General features: G+C 48.4%; 1 protein-coding gene across 15 annotated transcripts in view; it reads left to right on the top strand.

The window, feature by feature from the left end:
* The window catches only part of IKZF1 (IKAROS family zinc finger 1), a 74,174-nt gene that overhangs the window by 4,470 nt on the left and 46,962 nt on the right, over positions 1 to 22,742 (top strand). For all 15 annotated transcript variants that reach the window (XM_060107802.1, XM_060107801.1, XM_060107800.1 and 12 more), the window contains exon 2: positions 4,012 to 4,131. In XM_060107802.1, the coding sequence (XP_059963785.1) occupies positions 4,012 to 4,131 (120 nt within the window). The remainder of the gene's footprint in view (positions 1 to 4,011; positions 4,132 to 22,742) is intronic.

Raw genomic sequence — 22,742 nt, 5'->3', positions numbered from 1 at the left:
AATGACCTCTCACCTCCCAAATTCTTCCATTTCAATACTTGATTTCTCACTGTCTACAGTTCTGCGTGTCTGTGTGACATTGTACATGCACTTGGGGGACATATGGGCACTTGGTGCTGTGCATACCTCTTTCTATAGGATGTTACATTTACAAAATAATACCGTAAGCTTATTTAGCATATTAGCATCCATGCACTTTATTATTTTATCCTCACAACAACCTTGTGAGCTAAGCCAAAATCATGTTTTTTAGCCTCATTGTACTCTTGAGGAAAGAGACTTAAAGAGGTGACTTAGGATGGAATCTGTCTTATAGTTGGTCAAATCTGAGCTGTACCCCGTGTCAACTAACTTCTAGTCACAGTGTGTTAATATCTGCTATGTGTTGACTTGATTTAACAACTTCATTTTCTTATCTTTTATCATGGTGTTATGTTTTATACCTGGTGTTGTATTTTAAGTGGTTAACTGGGTGAATTGGTTTAAAAGCAACACATAAAAATATGTTTGCTCCCCGTGAAGGTTTTGATGAAGTGGTGGAGGTTCATCGTGGAACTCTCCGGCAGGGAAAGGATCCCAGGGTCGCTGAGTACCGAGGCTCAAGCCAGTGATTAATGCCTCAGTAGCCGCTGCTCAAACTTGGGGGCTTTTAGGCAAATCAGATGAGCTCTTAAAAACCATCACAGAGTGCAGGCCAGGTGAGGCTGAATTCCAGCAGGGCTCGTGACAGGCACGCGGCTGTCTCACCTCGCTCTCTTCCAGTACTGACTTGTTACCAGATGCCCCTGCACACGCCGAGACGGATGTTTTATTCTCGCTTCTTCTGCATGGGGAGCTCCTGTGGATCGACCCGGCCCAGGGTATTTAGAATCACGGCCCCTACCGTTTCCATTATTCCTTTTTCTCCCCCGTGTAGGAAACAATGAAAGCGCTGAGATGCTGCAGGACTGCCGGGCTGTAGCTCAGCACGGGAGTCCAGCCAGACGGAAGCACGCCTAGGATCTCACCAAGTTCTAGTTGGTCTTGTTCCCAAGAAACGAATCAGCTAAATTTGAGAAAAGATTATGTGGATGCATTTTTCACATGAATGGAGGAGAGAGACCACATCCCTTCACTGGATGAATCCCGAGTCTTTATGATGCTCCCTTGGTTTCTCATGCCTGGGTATCTAAATTGATCGCAGAGTTCGCCAATGTCATCATCAGGAAGCTCAGAATAAAAAAAAAAAAAAAAAAAAACATGAATACAGTCTAGTTTCTCAGTGTCCCACTCCCAGCCCGTAACCATGACAGCTGGTTAATCAGAAAGGCGAACGTGCACACCCCACACTCTGTACCTTAATGATCTGGTCAGTTTGTGGGGCCAGAGTTCCCATGGCCAGTTCTGTGGAGGCTCCTTGGGGGCCTTCGCAGAAGCAAGTGGCCTGGGCCTCTGGTCCTTCAGCCCTCCCTACCCTGCAGTGTCCCCACTTTACACAGAAGACGGGTTTCGTATATTGAAGTTCTGTGTAAGAACTAGAGATTTTCACCCGAAGTGAAGTAAGTCAGACAGAGAAAGACAAATATCATATGATATCGCTTATATGCGGAATCTAAAATACGATACAAATCAACATACCTACGAAACAGAAACAAACTCACAGATGTAGAAAACAAACTTATGGTTATCAAAGGGGAAAGGGGGGAGAGATAAATTAGAAGTTTGGAATTAACAGATACACGCTACTATACATAAAATAGACGAACAGCAGGGTCCTACTATATAGCACAGGCAACTGTATTCAATATCTTCTAATAACCTATAATGGAAAAGAATCTGTAAAAGAATATGTGTGTGTGTATGTATAACTGAATCACTTTGCTGTATACCTGAAACTAACACAATATTGTAAATCAACTTTACTTCAATAATTTAAAAAATATATTATTCTTACCAAAAAAAATTGAAAAAGAGTCCTCTGACCACCTCCCTGAAGTCCTCAAGGTTTGAAGACCATAACTCTAGGAAATCAGAAGGAAAAAAGAGTTGTCGGTTGGTCATATGCTTCCTGCAGGCTCCTGTTCAGAACTTTGGCCCACCTGTACAGGTGAACAGTAGCACTGCGTCTTGAGCTGTTGCTACTTTTAAAGTCTTCCTTTTAGGGTGATGAAAATATTACTGATGTAATGCACATTTAGTGTAACACAAGCACTTCAATCAATTTCTCTCTGGCCTTTGGCTTTTCCTTGGGAAATTCTTATCATCCTGCCCCACCTTTAACTATCCATCTTGTATTGGCTATCCAAATATACCCAATAATGCTATTTCTGAAAGTATGCCAATTGAGGTAATTACAGCTAAGCTGGAATATTAAACTGTGATGTCTGTTTGCTAGAGAATGCGATACTATTCCCCAAAGCATCACCTTGGTGCCTTGCAGCTTCTATTTTAAATTATTCCTGGAACGGTCATCTCCTGTGCTGGGGACGCTTGCACTGGTCCTGCCCATCCCCTGAAGGGTCGTGTCGCTTTTGCAGGTGGTTTATTCAAACAAACAAGATGATTTCACACTCTGCCTCTCCCTGTCTTCCAGGTTTGCCCTCATCATCATCTGTGCGCTCTCCTGCAGGTCTGGGCTTCTGTGCAGGAATAGCCTTTGTCTGGGATGCCAGGTTGCCGGCCCAGCCAGCAACCCGCAATCCCAGCCCATCCCTTTTCCAGGAACCTTCCTTGAGGCTCCTCATCCCTGCTTGTCTTCCACAGCAGTGCTCATGTGCTATTCTGCATCCACTGGGGGCCTCACCAGCCCTTTTCTTGCCTGGGTTTATTGTCTCCTAACTCAATTTTAGGTAACATCTATGTTAGAAGGTACAGGGGTTTCCATTTCAAAGGAGAAGGAGCATTTTCTACACATCTAGGCTTCCCAGTATTGAGTTCTTGGGAGTGGGAGTGATTTCCCCATTTCTGGAGCTTCCGATGAAACATTTTAATATAGTCAAAAATAGAGTCGGGCATCCTGTAAAACCCTATCTCATTTGGTAAATCCTACTTTGTGAAGCAACTTTTGGAGTTGTGTGGATTCTGTTTTGTTTTCATATTTTGAGGATAAAACTTCCCAGTGGCCGACTCTCTGTGCAGGCGGGGCAGAATCGTGTTGATTCCCTGTTCATCCTCCTTCCAGACTTCCCGGCCCCATCAAGTTAATCAAATTGGGCGGCTGGCAAAATACGTAACCCCTGGCTCTTGAAAAAGAGAGTGAACAGACCCAGAATGTGTAGCTCTGAGCAGGATGCTCCATCTGGTGACCTTAAAATCGAAATAATATGAGGGTGTGGTGAGCAGGCTTGTAGGAGGCTAAAGTGGAACAAACTTACAGGGGAAAATTTGGCCCTAACACGTGAAGAGGCTTAAAAATGTGGATGCCTTTTGACCCAGGCATAAAACTCCCGGGGTTTATACTATGGTGATTCTTAAAAACGTGGGCAGAAGCTGTCTGTTTGGAGGTTTACCACAGTGTTGTTTCATAAAAAAAAAAAAAAAAAAAAAGATTGAAAATCTAAGTTCAAAAGTAGAAAAAGGATTTAAGTAAATCCTAGTGTGCCCATGCAATGAAGTATTACACAGACACCACAAAGTTATGGAAGTAGGGCCACTGGTTATGAGAATGTCTAAAAAGTGCAGTTTATTTTGATCAAGAACATATGTCACCACGCATTATCCATCATGTATAAGTATCCATGTATGTGTACACACACGCACACGCACACACACCACAGTTTTAATAGTGGTGATCTCTAGGTGATATGTATTTTTCACATCTGTGTCCTCTCGGTTTTGGGTGTGGCAATGATATTATTTTATAAAAAGGAAAGCAGGTTCTAATCCCCAGAGAGAGACGTGAACTCAATCCAGTAACTTGAATGAAGCCAAGCCACGGTGAGGCCCAGGCTGTCCCTGCTGACCCATTGCAGCGACCACCACCCCAGGGTTGACCATGTCCCCAGAAACTCAAGCTCCTAATTGCCTCCTCAGGGAAGGAAAGCCCCCCGGTGAGTGACACCCCCGACGATGGCGATGAACCCATGCCTGTCCCTGAAGACCTTTCCACCACGTCTGGAGGCCAGCAGAGCTCCAAGGGTGATAGAGGACTGGGTAAGTGGCCTCCTGTCCACAGACTGTCACGTGCTCTAGTCCTCCTGGACCTTTGTCTCCTTACAGTCATTTCACCTGTGGTTTCCCCTCCACCCCCATGTCAAGGAAACACGAAATGCAGGACGGGGTCCTATTGTATGCAGGACGGGAGACCCAGCTCAGTGTGGTCTTGAGTCCCATGTGGGAAGCAACGTGGCCAAGCTGCGGAGCATCCCCCAAAGCAGGCACATCACTGGCCTCCTGTCCTCAGCGCGCTGCAGCAACATCCAAGTTGATGGATTGTAGATAGGGAAGATTATCCATTTTATCCATGTATAAATTATCCAATTTATCCATTTATTGCCATTATGTGTAATGGCAATAGGGCTGTTCATTTTCATAGTTTTGGTTTAGAAGGAGCCGAATCTGGCCATGTTAAGTTATCCTTCTCATCTCTGTTTCTTGAATGTCCAGTTTAACTGACAGTAGAAAATTTGACAAGTAGAAAAATTTTAATGTTAAAAAAAATCTAGATAATCTTGACTAGCAGACATTTAACACGCCTCCTCCGTAAAAGAATGTATATGGAAGTATCTGCAATCTCTCCCCTGGTTAACCTACCCAGGCTACAGTTCATGGTGAGAAATCTTAATCCACCCTCTTTAAGAAAACAGAGGCCCAGAGAAATTCAGTGAATTAGCCAAGGTCACATAGCAGGGTCAGAAGGAGACTCAATTTCTGACTCAAAGACTGGTTTTCACTCCATTATACCCTATTCTCATCAGCTAATGAGTCAACAGTTCCTTGGAATACCTATCTTTTTTCTTTTTATAAAGATAAAACTGTGATGTTGAGAGCCACTTATCTGCACAAAAGAGTATCATGAAGGGTACACAGGTGGACATGAGGTAGGACAGGTAGGACAGATCTCATGCGGATCAGCTCAGAAGCGCCGCAGCCAGGGAGGGCACGTGGGTAAAGTTCTCGGGGTTCTGAAAATCGCCAGTGATTTTCCTGTAGGATATCCTAATGTGATAACTAGGAAACATATTTTGTATGTTTTCATGTGTCTTGGAAACCAAATAGACTCTGGGTATTATGGTTCTTCTGTTTTAATTTAGCTCTACAACTAGCTGTACAAACAGACAAAGATAGTGGCTAAAGCCCTTTGACATAGGTGAACCAAGAAAACAAGTACGTTTCTGAATTCCTTTTCCCTGTTAGAAAATGTGTATGTGGGTGAGCAGGGGGAGAGAAGAAGGTTTGTGGGTCTTGCCCTTTGTTCCACACACAGCCTTTCAGCGTTTCCCAAAGCTGAGACCCAAAGGAGCATGCTTTCTTGTAACTGATGCCTTTATGTTGAAGATTGTCTTCTGTTTATTACAAGACATACTGGTTTGTCCTACACCCTGTACTGCTGCAGGGTTTCCTTTCAAGGCACATTTACATAAATTAAAAGATCTAATTTAAATAAAAACATTAGGACAATGAGGGTGTGTCTACATGATAAAAACTTGCAAAGGCTCAGGGACCAAAAGGCAGGAGAAATTATGTGGATACGTACCCACTAACCATTTAAATGAACCGAGAACCCAGACATCAGAGTTAGGACTCTGGGGTCATTATGGAGAAACTGCGGAGCCCCCCACCGCCACCCCCGCACCGAGATCCCTGCAGCTGCTGTGCAGGCTGACAGCCATAGTCACCTTGGGCAACCTGTAGAGAACTGAAAGTCGGGCCGGTTCCTGGGGAGTGAAGAAGCGTCCACTTGCTGTAGGTAAACAAGCCTTCGTTATAAATGCCTTCACGGTCTACATATACCACCCCTTAAGAACTTCCGGTTGTGGGTGATCTGCCTTGGGAAGAGGTCATCAAGCCCCTGGTTCCAAAGTTCTGGTGGTGAGATCCGGGCTGGGTCCTGACAGAGCCCGTGCGGGCGTGGCTGGTACAGCCGGGGGGTGTGATCTCCCGCTGGCTCTTTCCAGTGCTTGGTCGCCATGCGACTCGATGCTCACCCACTTCTCCTTTCAGCATAAGGTTTCTAAAGACTGAATTTCAGAGTTGTAAGACTTCAAACGCCCAAGCATCCTCTTTCCTTGGTTTGTAAGTAGCGGCTGCCGTGTGGACAGGCAGGGAAAGTGGCTGGAAGTGGGGGCCAGGGACAGAGACGTGATGGGTCACTGCCAGGAAACTAGAAAGGACAGGAGCAAGACAGCGGGCAGGTTTAAGGGGACAGGTGAGCGGGAGCGAATCCCAGAGGACCGAGGGGTGGAGGGAAGCGTCAAGGGAATCGACTGCTGTTCGCGCTCGGCCAGTGAGCGTTAGAAACCAGCCTCTATGGTTTTTGAAGGAAATCAGCTGGCTTGAGTAGGCGGTGCTAGGTTGTTTATTAAAGTAATGCATCTTAGGTAGCACTGAACAAATGAAGTATGTCAATAGCATTAGGAGACCACTTGAAAAGATGGGGAATTCGAAGCTGGAAGGAGAAGGAAAGGCACTCAAAGGCGTGTTTCCTCAGCTCCCTGGGAAGAAAGCAAAGGAAGGAGGGTCAGGGCACAGACAACAGGAAGCAGTTGGGGGCCCCTCCCTGCTCGGGGGCCCCTCCCTTCACAGAAGCAGGAGCAGCACAGCACAAAAAGGCAGAGCCTGGGAGAAGGCACCGGGGAGGGTGGTGAGGAGGCCGGAGGCTGGCCCGGGAGAAGGTGCCCCTGGGAGGGCAAGGGTGAAGCCTGGGCCCCTCCCAGGCAGACCTCCGAGCCTCGGTGCCCTCATGTCAAACGGGCGGCAGCATCGGAACTCAACGCACAGAATGGTCTCCAGGGGTAACTGAAAACATGCGAGCACGCTTTGCTGAAGACAGACTAACAAAGTCAAAAAGTAAAACAGGAAAAGGCAGAAAAAGATCTTTTAAAGGTTTATGGGCAGAGTGAATAGCTTCCCCTGAGAGAAGGGAACGAGAATGGATAAGATTTGCAGCACCAGGCACAGAAGAGGAATTTATTACTTAAAAACATGGGATCCAGAGAACAAGCAAACCGAAAACACAGCCAAGAAGACGGGGGAGGGATCAGTTAGGAGAGGGCAAGACCGAGAGGGACATGGAGGTGCCGGCTACCCCCAGACCCAAGGTCCAGCCAAGCGTGCTGGCTCCTCCGGTGGAAATGTCAAGGAGAGACGGCGAGAGGCCAAAAGATGGGGAAAGATGGGAAAGCCTTAGGTGAGACTAGATCACTGGGCGTCTGTTTTAGAAAGAGCCAAGGGGTGCCCTCGTTACCAGTTTTAGACAAATCGAATCCCAACCAGGAGAACAGACCTGAGTAATGAACACGTTGTTGGGAAAGGTGGGAACCAGCCCCCTGAGATGGGAAGGTAACGGCTCACTGGTGGCAGGTCATTCCCAGCACGAGAGACGTAATGGGTTTGCGCCTCAAGCCTTCCCCCAGTCTTGAGGGAAGTCCTGCAGGACTGTGGAAAGGGGGTCAGAGGAATAAGGCCAAGGCCAAGGCTGTTGCTCTCGTCTGCCTCCATTTTCTTCTGGGCCTGAATAAGAGGAAGCAAGGGTCTGAAGTGCAGCGTGAAGAATGGAAGATAGACACAGCAGAGAACTTCCTGGCCGTGAGGGATTTAGTCATCAGGACAGTCTCCTTAATGAGTTCCTAGCTCGTTCTTCTGAAGTGGTCTCTGTAAAAATGAGAGAAATCTCGCCTCTCTGAAGTGGTTGTGTATGAAACTGCTGAAACGGAGGATGCACTCAGTGACCTCCTAAGGCAACCCCCAAATTTACCCCCAATCACCCATGGCAGGTGCCCTAGAGAAGTGGAAAATGGGACGAGAGTTCTTCTGACAGCTGTGGACCAGGGGTGGTTAAAAGTGTCTCGTGTAGAAATGATGTCAGGACGGGCGTGTAACAGGACAGATAAGCGTCGTGAGTAAAGGAACGAAAAGCTTACTTCTCTTCCTCCTTTATTCAATAACCCGTACATTGCTTTCTTCCTTCAGGCGTGGATTTTTACCCATTCCTGCCTGACTCTCCCTTGGCTTGTGTGGGTTTCCCTGCCCTAAAATTGGGCAGGGGTCCTCCAGCGCCCGCATGCTATATCAGTGAGTGCACAGGCCTGGAGAGGAAGGGTGAGGACTGCAGGCTGGCTGGTTCCAGCCCCAAGAGAGACTGTGAATAAAGTCAGAAGCCCCTTCCCCTTTGCGTGTAGATGGCTGGCAGGGAAGGAGGCTTGCTGGGCTGGAACAAAAGAGACAGGGAGAGGCCAGAGATGGAGAAGAGAGATGTGAGGCCAGAAAACCAGATGGTACCCTAAGAGAGATGCCTGGCAAGGTTAGGATTTAACGTAGAATCAAAGGGAAGACTCAGGAGCAGGAGCCCAGTCACGCCCAGGGGGTGGTTGAATTAGCCGACAGCCAAAGGCTCGAGGCTGGTTTGAGGTGGAAGGAGGCTTTCCAAATGGCTCGGTCGGCTCCATGGACAGACAATCAGGCTGACCTTGTGTCGTAGTCACTCGGATGCAGAGGGAGATGCGGGGTTGGGTGCCTTTGAATACGGGGCGATGACGTGTGTTTGTGCATGCCCTGCCACATTCTAGAATGTTCTTCCCTTGCTCAGGACCTACACCCAGAGCAGGGCGGCAACAGCCATTGCTTCCTGGGTGGTTTATTGTAGGACCTAAGTCCTGCAGGTCACATCCCCCAGAGTGGTGTTTGGAGCATTTTTGAAGCTGAATTCTTGCATCAGCTTGGGTCCTTGGGTCCTTCCCTTGGAAGACTTTGACCAGAGTTTGATTCACCCTGGCAAAAATGGAAAGAAAAAAAAAAGTAGAAAAAAAATCTGGCGTTCTCCCCCTGGAATCCAGGAAAATGATTGTGTCTACACATAAATTCTCTTTTTTGGTCCATTCACTTGAAATAAACATTACTTTATTCCATCATGAGTTCCAGACCTAAAGTGTGAATCGTAAGAGGATTCATATATTTTTCACTGGTGATTCTGGTACCAGATCTCACTTTTGTTTTAAAGTTCTAGGCAGGGCACCAAGACGGTGGCAGGACAGTGGGTGAGGGCTGTAACACCTCTCCACAGCCTGGGTGGATGGGAGATGCTGGAGAGAGTTTTTCACGGTGGAAAACAGTGGGCTTTGGTCTAATTAGAGCTGGGGCGCTGGCGTTTGAGTACGGATGCTGCGCCCGCTTATCTAATCAGCAGTTAGAGGAAGTCGTTTTTATCTGTGCAATGCATCTCCTCTGAACCGAGAAACCCCATTTGAGCTCGGGAGAACTATTATCTCACAGCATCTGAGCATTAGCTGCAGCTGGTCTCGAGCTTGTTGGGATGGGATGTGCGCTGTGAAACAGTCTCACAGAGAAACCCGTCCAGGGCTGAACTCCATCCAGGGCTCGGGTATCTTGGTTTCCAGATTTCTTCTGAGGAACAGCTCAAAGCATGTCATTTAGATTCGTGTTCACGTCTCTGTTTTATTTAGTTCCTTACTCCTTTTCGTAGTTGACACATTGTGCAGTGCTTTTGATGGGGCACCTTTTAAAGATCCTGTCCTCTTCATGTTCCAATTTGCTGTCTCTGCCTGGGGTGCCTGGTGAAGACCACAGAGGCTACCATACATCAGCAAACAAAGAGGAGGCCAGTTGGAAAGATTCTCATTTTTCTGAATTTCCCAAAACGTGAGACACAGCATCCAAAAATATATATATATATTTTGCCTACTGTCTAAGTCTTTCTAGTTTTGAAGAGGAGCTATTATGTAGCAGGTTCATTGCTTCCCATTTAAAAGTAAATGTTAAGTTTTTTCTGACCTCTGTTTTGTGGGGCAGAGCAAACCACTTGGAAATCATGATCTTTGTGGAACATCAGGACCCGTTGGTACACGAAATTAAAATAAGTGGTTGTGTGCTGCATGGGGTACCATCCTGTACTGGGTTTTGGTATATAAGGTGAGACCAGGCAGCAGAGGCTTCTGTGTGTAGTGCCTTGGTGTGTGTGTGCGTGTGTGTGTGTGTGTGTGCTGTGTGGTAGTCAACAAGACACCACAGTGGGTCGCTTGGAGGAGCATCTCTGTGCCTGGGGCCCAGCTGCAGGGATTCCGTCCTGCTGGCCCTGGCAGGCCGCCTCCCTGTGGGGTGAGGGCGTCACCTTGCCCATCGCTGTAACCTAGGGCGAGCGCCCGGGGGGCGGCGGGGCCGCGAGGTAGGGGCATCGGTGTAGCGGCAGCCGTGTGTGTGTCATCATCACCCGTCAGGCATGCTGGCTGTGAGATCTCTGCGGGATCTGGACACCAGATGAGCACGGACTCAGGTCACCTCCTGGCAGGTGACTTCGGGGAGAAGCACCAAGGCGGTGACCTCACAAGACGCCGAACATTCCCAAGAAAGAAGGCACACGGGAAGCAGCACGTGATCGGTGTGGCAAGACTGGAGGGTCTCAGCAAACTCCGGGTCCTTCCCAGCGGCTGGAGAGAGCGGGATACGAGGAAAGGCCTGGCTGGAGGGTGGAGGGCTCGTGAAGGTCCCCCCACCAACCCCGCCGTGGTGAGGGCTGGCCCACCGGAAGGATGTGCTTGGGGACGAGGGACTCGCGGCGCTGGGCTGTCAGGTCATCTGAGGGCCAGTGTGTCCTGCTTGTACTCGGAGGTCAGTGACCACACGGTTGGAAGCTGTCAAGGTGTGTGTGACCGAAAGCAGGGCCCCTGCTGGAGGCCAGGCTGCTCTGGGCCTCGCACTCCTGTCACCTCCCCACTGGGAGGTGGGACCGCACCGTTGAGGTTGGCTCTGTGCTTTGTTTGAACTTGTGTTTCTGTGACTCTTAGGACATGAGGACCTTCCATTCAATAACAGTAATATTGACTGAGCCCTGCTCCCTGGCTGGCTGATGCAGCCGCTGCCTTGCCGACCTGAGCAGTTACAGCTTGCAGACTAATAGCCCAGCCCCGTACGGCCCGGCAGAGCGCTCACAGGGACATCAAGTTCTCTTTAAAGAAAGTGGGCAGAAAGGCTTGTTCCCAGCTGGGCTGGGGGCGGGGGGGGGGCCCTGGGGAGACGCAGGCAGCTGAAGTTCTCACAGAGGCGCGAAGGTGAGTCACGTCTGACCTTAGGAAACGGGTGGCAGGTGGGCGGGGCGGGAGGGGGTGGGCCACGTCACAACCAGGGCCCCCGTGGCCAGCTCTGGGAGCGAGCTGTGGGCTTTGGAGGGGACCCCGCAAAATGTTTCCTCCAGACCGGAGTGCTGGCAAGATCATCTGGTGACAGCAAACAGGGAGAGATGTCCTGTGCCTGAGCCGGGAGGGGCCGGGTGGGGAGGCGATTCCCAGCAGTGGCCGTGGCGTGTGTCCACGCGGCGTGGGCACGTGAGTGAAGGGACTGCGGCGGTTCTCTTAACAGAACGGGAAATGGACACAGAGTTGGGGTTGACTGGAAGTCCATTGACAAGCTTGAGGCCAAGGAACTGTCTGGAAGGCAGGGCATGGGAGGGGTGGACGGAGCTGGTCCGGCTATGCCAGGAGGGACGCTGAGCACCAGGGCCTTGGGAATACATGCGTGTGATTGTCTGGAAGAGAAAGCAAGGGAGGAAGCAGAGAATGAGTTGCTTGATCCGGGTACAATTTTCTGGAAAGAAACATGGTGTAGAAGTTACCGGGATAGAGGTTTTAGGGAAGGTGCGAAGCATGAAAGGGTGGACGGAGGGGCTGGGCAGGGGCCTTCGGGAGTTGGGTGGTAGCTTCCCAGAGGGCTCGGCAGGGGTGGAGGCCCAGCTCGAAATGTAGCAGAACAGGAGGGGCCGGGGAGCTCAGGCAGCTGGCAGACAGTAGGGATGCAGGGACGAGCCGGGAGCAGGCTGCGAGGATGCAGCCGGGGAGGATGCTCGGGGTGGCCTGTGTCAGAGGAGGATAGTTAAGTCTGTTAGAAGGCAGATAGGAAGGAGTGACTGAAGAGAAAGGACTAATATATGACAGCCCAGTGGAGCCCCAGCACAGGCAGGACCAGCCATCCAGGGGCTGGGCTGGGCTGGGGTGTCTGCCTTTCCTGTCCCCCACCAGGCCCTTGTGACCCTCTCCCCTCCTGCATTCAGTCTCCATTCGGAAATGCCACGTCCGAGGGGCCCTCCCTGACCTAAAGTAGCAGCACCAACCTCTCGCTCTTCACCTGGCCCCACTTGCAGGGAAAGTGCGCCCCTGGGCTTTGCTCAGTGCATCCCAGCATCCGGGGGGCGCCCAGGACGCGGGCACCGAATGCATGGGATGGTGGCCCAGCTTTCTCAGGCAGAGAGCTGGCAGGACAGCAGAGAGAGCTTTTAAGTTGAGGGGGAGGAATTTAAGGCTGCACCCGAATTTAAGGTTCATCACGTGGATTTTTTAGGCCCCTTTTCTCAATGGGCGCCATCGGTATTTGGGGCAGAGAGGCCTTCCTGGGCTGACTGTCCTTCCTCCCCCAACCAGGGGCTGTTTAGCCACCTGTGTCCCACTTCGGCCCCCTCATCGTGATGCCCTGGTGTCACCATGTTTCCCAGCTGAGAACCATCTAACCTGAGCACCGCCATCCTCACGGGGCTCCATGTGTGCACTCACACGAGCTTCACACTGCAGACGGGCGTGTTGTGGCCGACTGTTTAAGGTTTTTTATACAGTGAGTAGTGTCCCAGAACCGGAAGTGTGACTTTTTTACAAAGGGAATAACCTATAGAAAAACGGGGCCCGGAGAGGTTGGAATACCCCAAGCCTGGCATTTCTAACCAAACTTCCAGTTTTCTTTTTTTGTTTGTTTTTTGCTTTCTGAATTTTATTTATGTATTTTTTATACATCAAGTTCTTATTAGTTCTCTATTTTATACATAATAGTGTATATATGTCAATCCCAATCTCCCAGTTCATCTCACCACCACCCACAGCCCACCCCTGCTTTCCCTCCTTGGTGTCCATATGTTTCTTCTCTACATCTGTGTCTTTTACTTCTGCGTTGCAAACTGGTTCATCTGTACCATTTTTCTAGATTCCACATATATGCATTAATATACTGTCGTTTCATTTTGTGTCTCCAAAGGAGTGTGTGAACTCAGAAATGCTGGTTATTTTTACAAAGAGAAACCAGTGACCGGCTTCTGTCCATCTTCTTCTGACAACCTAAATTCAGGATCACATTGTACCTAGTTGGTTTACTGAGGGCAATAAAGATAGATTCTTACCTATCAAGGAGAGATAAACAGTATGTTCTGTTCCAGGGTTTTGGTCCCCATTTTATTCTCTGCTGTGTTCCATCTGTGTTGAAAGCATACTTAGCTCTGGGGGTAAAACAACCAACCGACATTTTGTTAACTTTCCTTCTACATGGGGTTTCAGAAAGAAATGGAAAAAAAAAGAAAAAATGCTTTTGAGCTGTGGTTGCCAGTTGCCACCTGTCCTATCTGGTTAGGACATTTCTGATTTGGGAAGTGTAAATATAACCCAGAAAAAAAAAAAGCTTCCCCTCCTTTTATGCAAAAGTAGAAGCCTAAGCAGAGCTGAGCCCTAACCATTGCCCTGTAAAGTTTCCACAGTACCAGTTCGATGAGATGAAAACACTTGCTCGGTTGAGCCAGGCCCCAGGAAGCCGCCTTCCTGGTCCCACAGCCGTGGGGCGGGGTTGAGGCCGAGCCCACTGTAGCCGCCAGATAAGCCCAGCACCCTGCAAGGTCTTAGCAGGAACTGCAGTTCACACGTTACCGCAGAGCCGCTCAAAACTGTAAACGCTTTGCCTGTTAGGACTTGGCGGGGGACAGGAGCTTACAGGCAACTAGGAGCCTGTCTTCAGGTTCTCGGGCCGGAATCAAAGCTTCCAGGCTCTGTTTATCTATTGGTAGCCAGCAGACTACTGTGATTGGAAGGATTTACACCAAAGAAATGGGCAAATGCTACAAATTAGGAATTTTTTCTTTTTTTTTTTTTTTTTGAGAGCTAGTTTACCCACATACAGTGGCTTAACTCTGGTTGTAATGTCTTGACAGCTCCAGTGGAAAGCAGGAACTATCTTGCTGATGGCTGTGTGGGGTGGGTGTTTTTTGGAGGGGGTGTTAGGGAAGTCTCAGTCTGTTGGGGAGACCGGGGGCAGTGAGGGGTAAATGCAGCTTGTCCAACACGAGTTGATTCCAAGTGACATTTTGCTGTTGATGTCACAAACTGGAAATGTCACAGCAACTAGATTCTCTGTATTAATAAGTAGAATGCTGCTTTAGCAATTTAGTTTTGCTGCTGGGGGAGTGTGATTAGAAAGGATTCTGTGTCTTATTTATGAGAGTAGTATTATTATTTTTGCTGTTATTTCGGTTTGAAGAACTTTAAATGCAAAGCGAGACTTGTCTGCATTCCACCAATATGTTGCTAAATTACAGTGATTTTTCCAGGAAAGCACTGGCCTCATGCTGTTCTTCAAAACACATGGGATTGAATGAACTTGGTCTTCTCAAAAATGTTTTTGTATTGAGTTCCTTGGATGAAACACAACCCTGAGATGTGGGTACAGATCTGGGAGGTGACCTCTGTGATGGTCCCTAAGTATGTGGTGGCTCCACTGGGACATTTTCTCAGCAAGGGCCCAGCATGTGTGAGCGGCCTGGGGAGCGATTGGAAAGCTAATCGCCATGGCAGGACCAGAGAGGCTCTTTCCAACATTCACGCTCGAAGCGCCTGACCCTGGCAGCAGCTGGATTAACGGAAGAGTCTTCGTGCCCTACTTTGAGGAGTGAGTTGAGCTGAAAGGATCTTTCAGCAGGTCTAGGGCGTGTCTTGCGAGGCTGCCTGCCAGGAGAACACTTCCCCTGCAGGGGATGTGGCTGCAGGCTGTTGATTTCCACTGAAATCACCCGGGCCTGATTCCGGTGAAGCCCTGAACATCCGGTGTCTTCCCCGCAGGGTGGGGTGTGATGGACGGAAGGCCTGCAACCCTGGGGCCTCACTGTGTTGACAGAGCGCGTGGCAGAGGCGGCCACTTTCCTTTTCAGAATGAAGGACTGCCACACTAGAGGTGAAATCCTGCTGAAATGGGAAAAGGACTTTTATGACAGCCCTGCAGGCAGCTCTGTGATTATTTTTATTGCTATTATTGGAATCCGGCAGAATTTTGCTCCTGTCACAATATCTCTACTCTGTCCAGTTAAACGCAGTAACAATAAAAATATAACTTCGCCTGGACTCCCCCCAGCACTTCTGATGGGCCTGTCCCCCCGACCACCGCCGTAATATTAAATGATGACGATTAACTATTATCCGGTATAGAGGGCGCTTAGGTAATCCTAGCGTTACGGTTCACGCGGCCTTTGGCGAAATTCATGTTCAGTAGACAGTGCTGTGGTTTGAAGTGAGAAAGAAGAGAAGAGAAGGGAAGGGAAGGGAAGAGGAATGATTTTGTCATGATCCACACGACACTTACAATTTTAAACAAGTGCTATTATTACAAATATGCAGACTCACTGCTGATTTTTATACTTGAAGCCAGAGCTATAGGTGTTAACAGTTAAGGGTTTGTATTTGTTCATTTGTTTGTTTTTCCCATTTCAATAGCTTTTTTTTTTTTTTTTTTTTTTTTTTTTTTTACTGATGGAGTATCTCCTAACAAGGCATCCTTAAAATCAGCCTGCCCTGTGCATGCACACACATGCACACTCTCTGCAGGGGAGGTGTGGGGTCCTTCCAGCCAGGTCCTCGCAGACAGCTGGACTCCAAGCCTTCTGAGACATGGTGACCTTGAACAGCCCTTGTTTGGGGAAAGGTTTCATGGATGAAGGACAGCCAGCATTTCTGGAACATAGTTGTGAAATCTGGGAATCACCTATTCCAGGGTAACACTGTCCATGGACTATAATGAGACTCACATAGATCATTCTCAGTTTTCTAGGAGTCACATTAAAAAAGAAAAATGGCACAGGTGAGACGAATTTTTATTTATATTTTATTGAACTCAGTACGCCCCAAATTTTATTATTTAAACGTGCTCTCAGTATAGACAATCATTAATGACCATTTTACCCCTTTTTTCTACTGAGTCTTTGAAACCCAGTGTGTATTTGAGGTTTACAGCACATCTCAATTTGGATTGCGCATGTTTCAAGGCTCAGAAGCCTCCTGTGTCCAGCGGCTACCTACTGGGTGCAGCAGATCTGGGATTCTATGGAAGTATGTGTCATTATATCATAGAAAACCTTTTACAATTAATTCTTGCTGAAATTAAGCCCCAAACTAGTCTTCTACTCTCTAAAGTAGTTTTTAAATCAGTTTTATCTTCAAAACATTTTCTCAATTGTCATCACAAAGGAATTGGAAATTTTTCATTTTATTTCTGGTTTTGGCCACATATGATTTAGAGAAAACCTAGGTCCAGTTCCTTTTTTTTTTACATCATTTGGATTTACTTAACGTAGCTCTGTTTCAGCCATAGGTTTTGTAGGCATTTGATTAAGTATGCAGTAACAGGAATAAAGCAAAATGTAAACATGTAAAATAAAGTAGTTTTCCAAAGCATAGTAGCTGCATGGAATACAGAAATCTACTGTGTTTTTTTTTCTTGTTTTAGTTTTCGTCCATTCGTTTTATTCTCATGCACTCTCTATGGTCCTTTTGGGTGGTGGGAAATCCTTTTGAATGTTTTGAAGCAAGGCAGCTCTTTTATAGACATAAAGCCCGTTTCCATAAGCGTGCCATTAGGACAGGCACCACATGAACTGAGCTCCAGACCCGGGCACCATCATCGTGGTGAACTTGTTTGCAAAAATTGTGGAGGATGAAGCTTCTTGATAACTTCCTAAAAGATGCTGCTGCAACCTGATGAAGCAATGGGGCAGAGGTGGTGGAGGGGAGGCTTTTTGCTTTTATTGTAATGTGGGAAAGGGAAGCAGCCGGTGCCTATACTGCACCCTGAGAAAACAAGCCTGGGGTTTCATCTCGGCACCAGGTCCTGATGCCCGTGCATGGGGCACCCTGGCATCCAGCCAGGCTGAGCTGTGTGCAAGCCAGACCCCAGCCTTCCTGTGCAAGGACGCCTCATGCTTACTTACTGGCTCGCTTCTTGCATCTCAGGAGACAGCGTGTGCTTGTGTGGCTGCTAGGCTTCCTGAGCACAGCAGATCCAAAGAGCCACAGAGGCAGTACTGTGGCTTTGATTGTGCTTCACTCCCTGAGGCTTTTTTTCTTTCTTTCCTCCTGTCTTTCTTTCCTTCTCTCTCTCTTTCCTTCCTTCTCCCTCCTTCCTTCCTTCCTTTTCTCCCTCTCCCCTTCTTTCTTTCTTTTTTCCTTTCCTGCCAGTGTTTCTTCCTTCCCTTTTTTTTTTTTTTTTAATATTGATCTTGGAAACAGTTTCATCAAGGTTCTCGAACTTGGTTCCAAGGACCAATAACGGAAACCTTTAGCTCAGGAACAAAGTATCTTAGGTGGCCTCAAGGAGAGGCTGCTCCAGTGCCCTCGGGTACCGCACGCCTGTGCGATAAGTAACCTAACGTAGCAGTACAGTCGGCAGTGACGGGAAGCCTCACAGCCTCCCAAGTTCAAGGTCACTGGCTCTTGCCTTTTGCTGCTTGTTAAATGGAATAGACAGGGATGACCTGGTTCATGATTTGTTGAGAAGAACCACGTCTTTGTACAAAAGGGCTGTGCCAGGAAAAACCATCGTGGGGAAGGGTTGCCTCTGGAGCTGAAAAGCACACCTTCCCCAGCTCAGCGCACGTGGAGGAATGCTGTGCCACCAGGCTGGGCTCCAGGCCACCGCACCTGAATGCATATGCCCAGCACTTGTCCTCAGGGGCCCAGATTCTCCATCGCTCACACTCACATTGTAGCTTCCGCACCGTCATTCCCTGCTGAGCCCCAAGCACCTACTTTTAAATATTTGGGGCAAGGCTTTCTTTTTCTTTTAGGAATAGTTAAAAGTCCATTTGGAACCTTAGAGCTTTGCATGAAAGTGTTGGCTTAGTCTGGGGAATGCTATTGTTTGGTTCAAAAACACAGTTTAATTGTAAAGTAGTGAGAATTGTTTTCTGGGTTGACCTAAGTTCACCCTAAAAAATCACCCCCGGAAGATGATGAGTCCAGCTCGTTGTAGGTTGGAAGCAGAGCTCCCTGCATGCACTGCCTGCATCTGCAGGTACATGGAATGAATCAGACGTTTTCCCTAAGTACATTCTGTGTAAGGTAGTATTTATTTATTTATTTATTTTTTATTTTTTATTTTTTTTTTGCGGTATATGGGCCTCTCACTGTTGTGGCCTCTCCCGTTGCGGAGCACAGGCTCCGGACGCACAGGCCCAACGGCCATGGCTCACGGGCCCAGCCGCTCCGCGGCATGTGGGATTTTCCCAGACCGGGGCACGAACCCGTGTCCCCTGCATCGGCAGGCGGACTCTCAACCACTGCGCCACCAGGGAAGCCCGTAAGGTAGTATTTAAAACTGGCTTGCAAAGCACAGCCATCTTGCTGTGTGTTTGCCACGCGCGTCTCCTCGTGCGTGGGGGATGGACAGGCCACATCCTGTGCGGCTCCAGATTCCTTTCTTTATCCCTCCCGATGAGTCCTTGATGAAGCCCTTTGGCGCCTGTCTCCCCCATTCTCTTTACGGGTTGGTACCGTAAGGACCTGTCAGCCACATCTCACCTCTGTATCCGTTGTACTCTGGGAAATATATTTCACAACTTCCAAGCTGTGTACCTAACTTCACCTGAGCACACCTGGCCTTCCTGCACTCCATCAGTGCTGAAACTGCAAAACCAGCCTAAAGATGCCGTGAGGCACATGCACCACCTTTGGATGTGACCCGCCCTGAGGGCACCGATGCCCAGTGCCCGTGCGTCGCGTCCAGCTAGGTGTCAGGGTCCCTGCGGGCAGCACTTCTCCTGCTGCTTCTCCAGCCCGTCACACAACGAGGGGAAAAGCAGGACATAATGGACATCCTGACACTCAGAAATACCAAATCCAGTGTATTGTTAAAATCCTCTTTATTGTGTCTGTTCATGAGACTGGCTGTAGAAATAGAAAATCATTTCAGTTGAAAGTCTGGAAACAATATTTTCACCATTGAAGGAAAATAGTGAACACAAATGGGAAGGAAGCAAGACTTAACACAGTTGAGGGGAAAATAAAATGTCATCCAAAACTTTAAATCAATATGTATGGGAAGTAAAAGGGAAATGAATATTTTCAGTTTTGCTGTATAATTAGGATTTGCTTTGCGGTCCAGAGTCTGTGAAGGCCCCCCCCCTCTGGGCTTCTCTCAACCCTTAAGGGGACAAATAATCCGAATTAACAGCATCCTGGGATCCCAGAAATTATTAGCACGCCCTACACGGAAGTGCCATCTTTTTCAATGTTTACAGGCATAGACTATGGGTTTGTTTGATCCTCTTCAGTCTTGAAAATTGAAAAGAAATCCGATTGCTCATTGACATGGTATTGAAAACTGTATTGTCTTCAAAGTGCTATCACTGAATCCATCCCAAGCTGCTAGACCAGCTGTCATGGGGAGTCAAAGCTGTGTGAGAAGCGGCATCCACAGGGGTTAAATAGACAGAGGGGCCTAAAGGATCCCTGGTAGGTTTGTGGCCAAATGGTTAGCCCAGGTCCTAAGCAGTGTCAGCGTTCCAGATGGCAGGGGAGCAAGCTGGAGGTGGGGATGGAGCCAGCCTTGGAGGACTGATTAGTGAGAGAAATGTTTGTTAATGACCTGCTCCATCCCAAGCACCCTGCTAGGCACAGGGGCGACTAAGAAAGGTAAGATTCCGGGGCTCAAAGAGTTTACCTGCTGGTGGGAGAGAGGAAGGATGCAGCTGAGCAGAGAGAGAGAAATAGTAAAAAGGGAAAATATAGAAACAAAATATTTCCTCTTGTCCGGCAGACAGTTCTGCCTGGTTATAAACGTCTGCTTCATAGTAATGAAAACGTTTAGCTTGATGCTTTGAAGTTCATGACCGCACTGACTGCGATATGACCGTTCCCCTGGGGAAAAGGTGAATGGGAGCATCTGTCTGCACGTGCTTGAAACCAGGCCAGTTTAGGAAAGCTCCTGAGGCTGACTGCTTCCGCCACCCCAGCACTCACGGAACCAGCCGTGCACACAGCTTGCTTGCTCTCTGCTCTGTGTCTGCGGTAGGGGTGGATTCCCAGTCCCATAAAGCATTCCAGACCAAAGTTCCTGAGTGGTCCTGAGCCCAGGGCTCGGCATCCTCGATAGGGGATGGTCGGCCTGTGCGGGCACCTCGTGAGACAGCCTGCTTGAGGTTTCGAGAGACGCTGAATGTTAGAAAAGCCTTGAAGGAATCTTCTTCTGTCCAGAGCCATCCCTGCTATAGCAACACTTTCTCCGAAGTGTGGGAGCCCCACCAAGCATTGGAGACGGTAGACCAGGCCCTCGAAGCACCTCCTTCTCCCAGCCAATGTGTCCTGGTTCCCTCCGAGTGTGTGAAAGAAACAGGATCGTATATTTGCCCCGCCTCTCCTCACTGTTCTCGTGGTACCTGGGCATCGCACGGTGTGCCCAGGTCTCCTGAAACCCGGCACCAAAGGGCCCCGCTGGCCTTGGCTGGGGACGCAGGTGAGAGAGAAAGCCCAGCCTCTGCCCCGAAGATGAGCTCCCCTTGGTCCACATCTACCTCTGTCCCCAGGGTGCGAGGGAAGACCGCATGTCAAAGCCAATTTTGTTACCCTGCAGGACTCTCTGCTGTTAGTTTATAAACACGTGGGTATAGAGCACATCTTCTGTCCTTTTGAACTTTAATGTTCTAGTTCTGTAGAGCAGGGGCCACGTAGGAATAGAGCCTTCCTTGATGAGGTGCAGGTTTCTCCTAGATGCACAGTCGGGTCAGATGTGTGCAGCCGAGACTCGGGTTCACCGCCAAATAAGAACTCAGCGTCCATTTCTCAGAACAGCCCTGAAGACTGTCTCCCTCCTCTTGCACCTGTGCCTTTGGTGTTTGGAGTCTCACGTGCTGTTGGGTACAGGGTGTTTCCCTTCAGCCTGTTAGGGTCCTTCTGGAAGGACTGTGGGTTCCTCATGCAGGGACGGCGGTGAATAAGAGGGGGCCTCCCTTGACATGTTGGTACCTCAGCAACTTTGCCTGCTGAAAATGTAGCCTTTTTAAAAAACATTCAGATAATCTAGTTTTTTAAAAAAGATGGAATGAGCATACCTGTGCTGCTAATGACCACTCTGTCTGATCCCTGATTCCCTCAGGATCTTTGCCCTGCAATCAGGACAAGCAGATATAAAAAGGAGGCAGTTCATGGTAGTTTGTCAGCAAACCAGGGCTAAGGTCAAAGTCTTGCTTTTAAACCTAAGTTTTTAAAAGGTTCTTCAAAGGAGCAAAGCTCACGCCGTGCATCAAAGCAAAAAGCAGAGAAATATCCCATTGCTCCCACTGAAATTCTTCCTCCGTGCTGTTTTATTCTAGGTAAAGCTAGTCTTGCAAACAGCTGTGTCTATGAGATCTTTCATTGAGTTTAAGTTTTACTTTTGTAAATAGAAACGTTATCTTTAAACAGATCGGTCCACTCCTTCAATCCAGAATTTCCACAGCTCAGTTGAAACGTCAGGTGTCGTGTCGCGTAATTTCGTGAACCATTCACACGCAGGTGGTGCACCATAAAGACGGAAAGATTTCTTAGAAAGTTTCAAGTGAAAGGGAAATCAGGTAGAAAGTGTGCTTTAAACTGTTAGGTACGTGGATGGTCTTCTCTGTGATGCTTTGTGCAGTCATCACGGTTTTGCTGCTGTGACTGGATTCCCAGCTCTTTGGGTCAGGAAGGCTCACATTCCAAGATGCACAGAGAAACAGGGGGAGCCTGGAGGGCAGGATGCTTTACTGTCATCGAAGGATGAGGTATGTCCTTTTCTTCATTTGGGAAAAATAAAGAAAATGCCACGATTTCCCTATGAGATGCCAGAGGCGCTTCCAGGAGGATTCCCCTTTCAGAGAGACACACCTGTAGATGCCCATCCGTCGGCTGTACCTTCCAAATAGTCCAACAGGGAAAGGAATTCAGTTTTTAAGTTTGTCAGAAAATTTTAATTATTTGAAATCTTCAGCTGCTGCCCCTGGGAGTGACGGGCCCGACTTCTCGGAGTCCATGGAAAGAGCATGTGATTCCCACAGGAAACAGAAAACGAAGACGCAGCACGACTGATGAGCGATTTCAGGAGATGCCCTACAAACTGGCTGTTAGCACACATTCTCCCCTCAAAAAAAAATAAGAGTAGGGTATGTACATTGAGAAACAGTTATTTTTGGCACAGTCTTTGAGGTCAGATACCTCTGTGAGGTGCCGCTTCCTCATTACTATGGCACAAAGGTCAGAACAGGAGTGCGGTGGTTCTGAAACCATGGGCGTCAATCAGAGCAGCTACGGAAGCTCCACCCACTTGTGGAAGGAGGCCGGCCGCCACGTTGATTCAGGAATGGACGGATGGAGCCCAGACGGATCCCGTGGCAGGTGTGATCACAGCAGGCAGCTCTTCTGAAGGTAGACGAGGGAAAACGTGAAGAAAACACCACACGAGACAGGACCGCACAATGATGATTTTATGCATCGTAGTACCCACTCATTTAACAACATTCACCAGAATCGTGCCCTACGGATACCAGCCCCCTGCCCTTAAATGACACACAGTCA

This window comes from Mesoplodon densirostris, chromosome 9 (genome assembly GCF_025265405.1).
Source record: "Mesoplodon densirostris isolate mMesDen1 chromosome 9, mMesDen1 primary haplotype, whole genome shotgun sequence".
Classification (NCBI taxonomy): Eukaryota; Metazoa; Chordata; class Mammalia; order Artiodactyla; family Ziphiidae; genus Mesoplodon; species Mesoplodon densirostris.
This window is presented reverse-complemented; position numbering and strand designations above follow the sequence as displayed.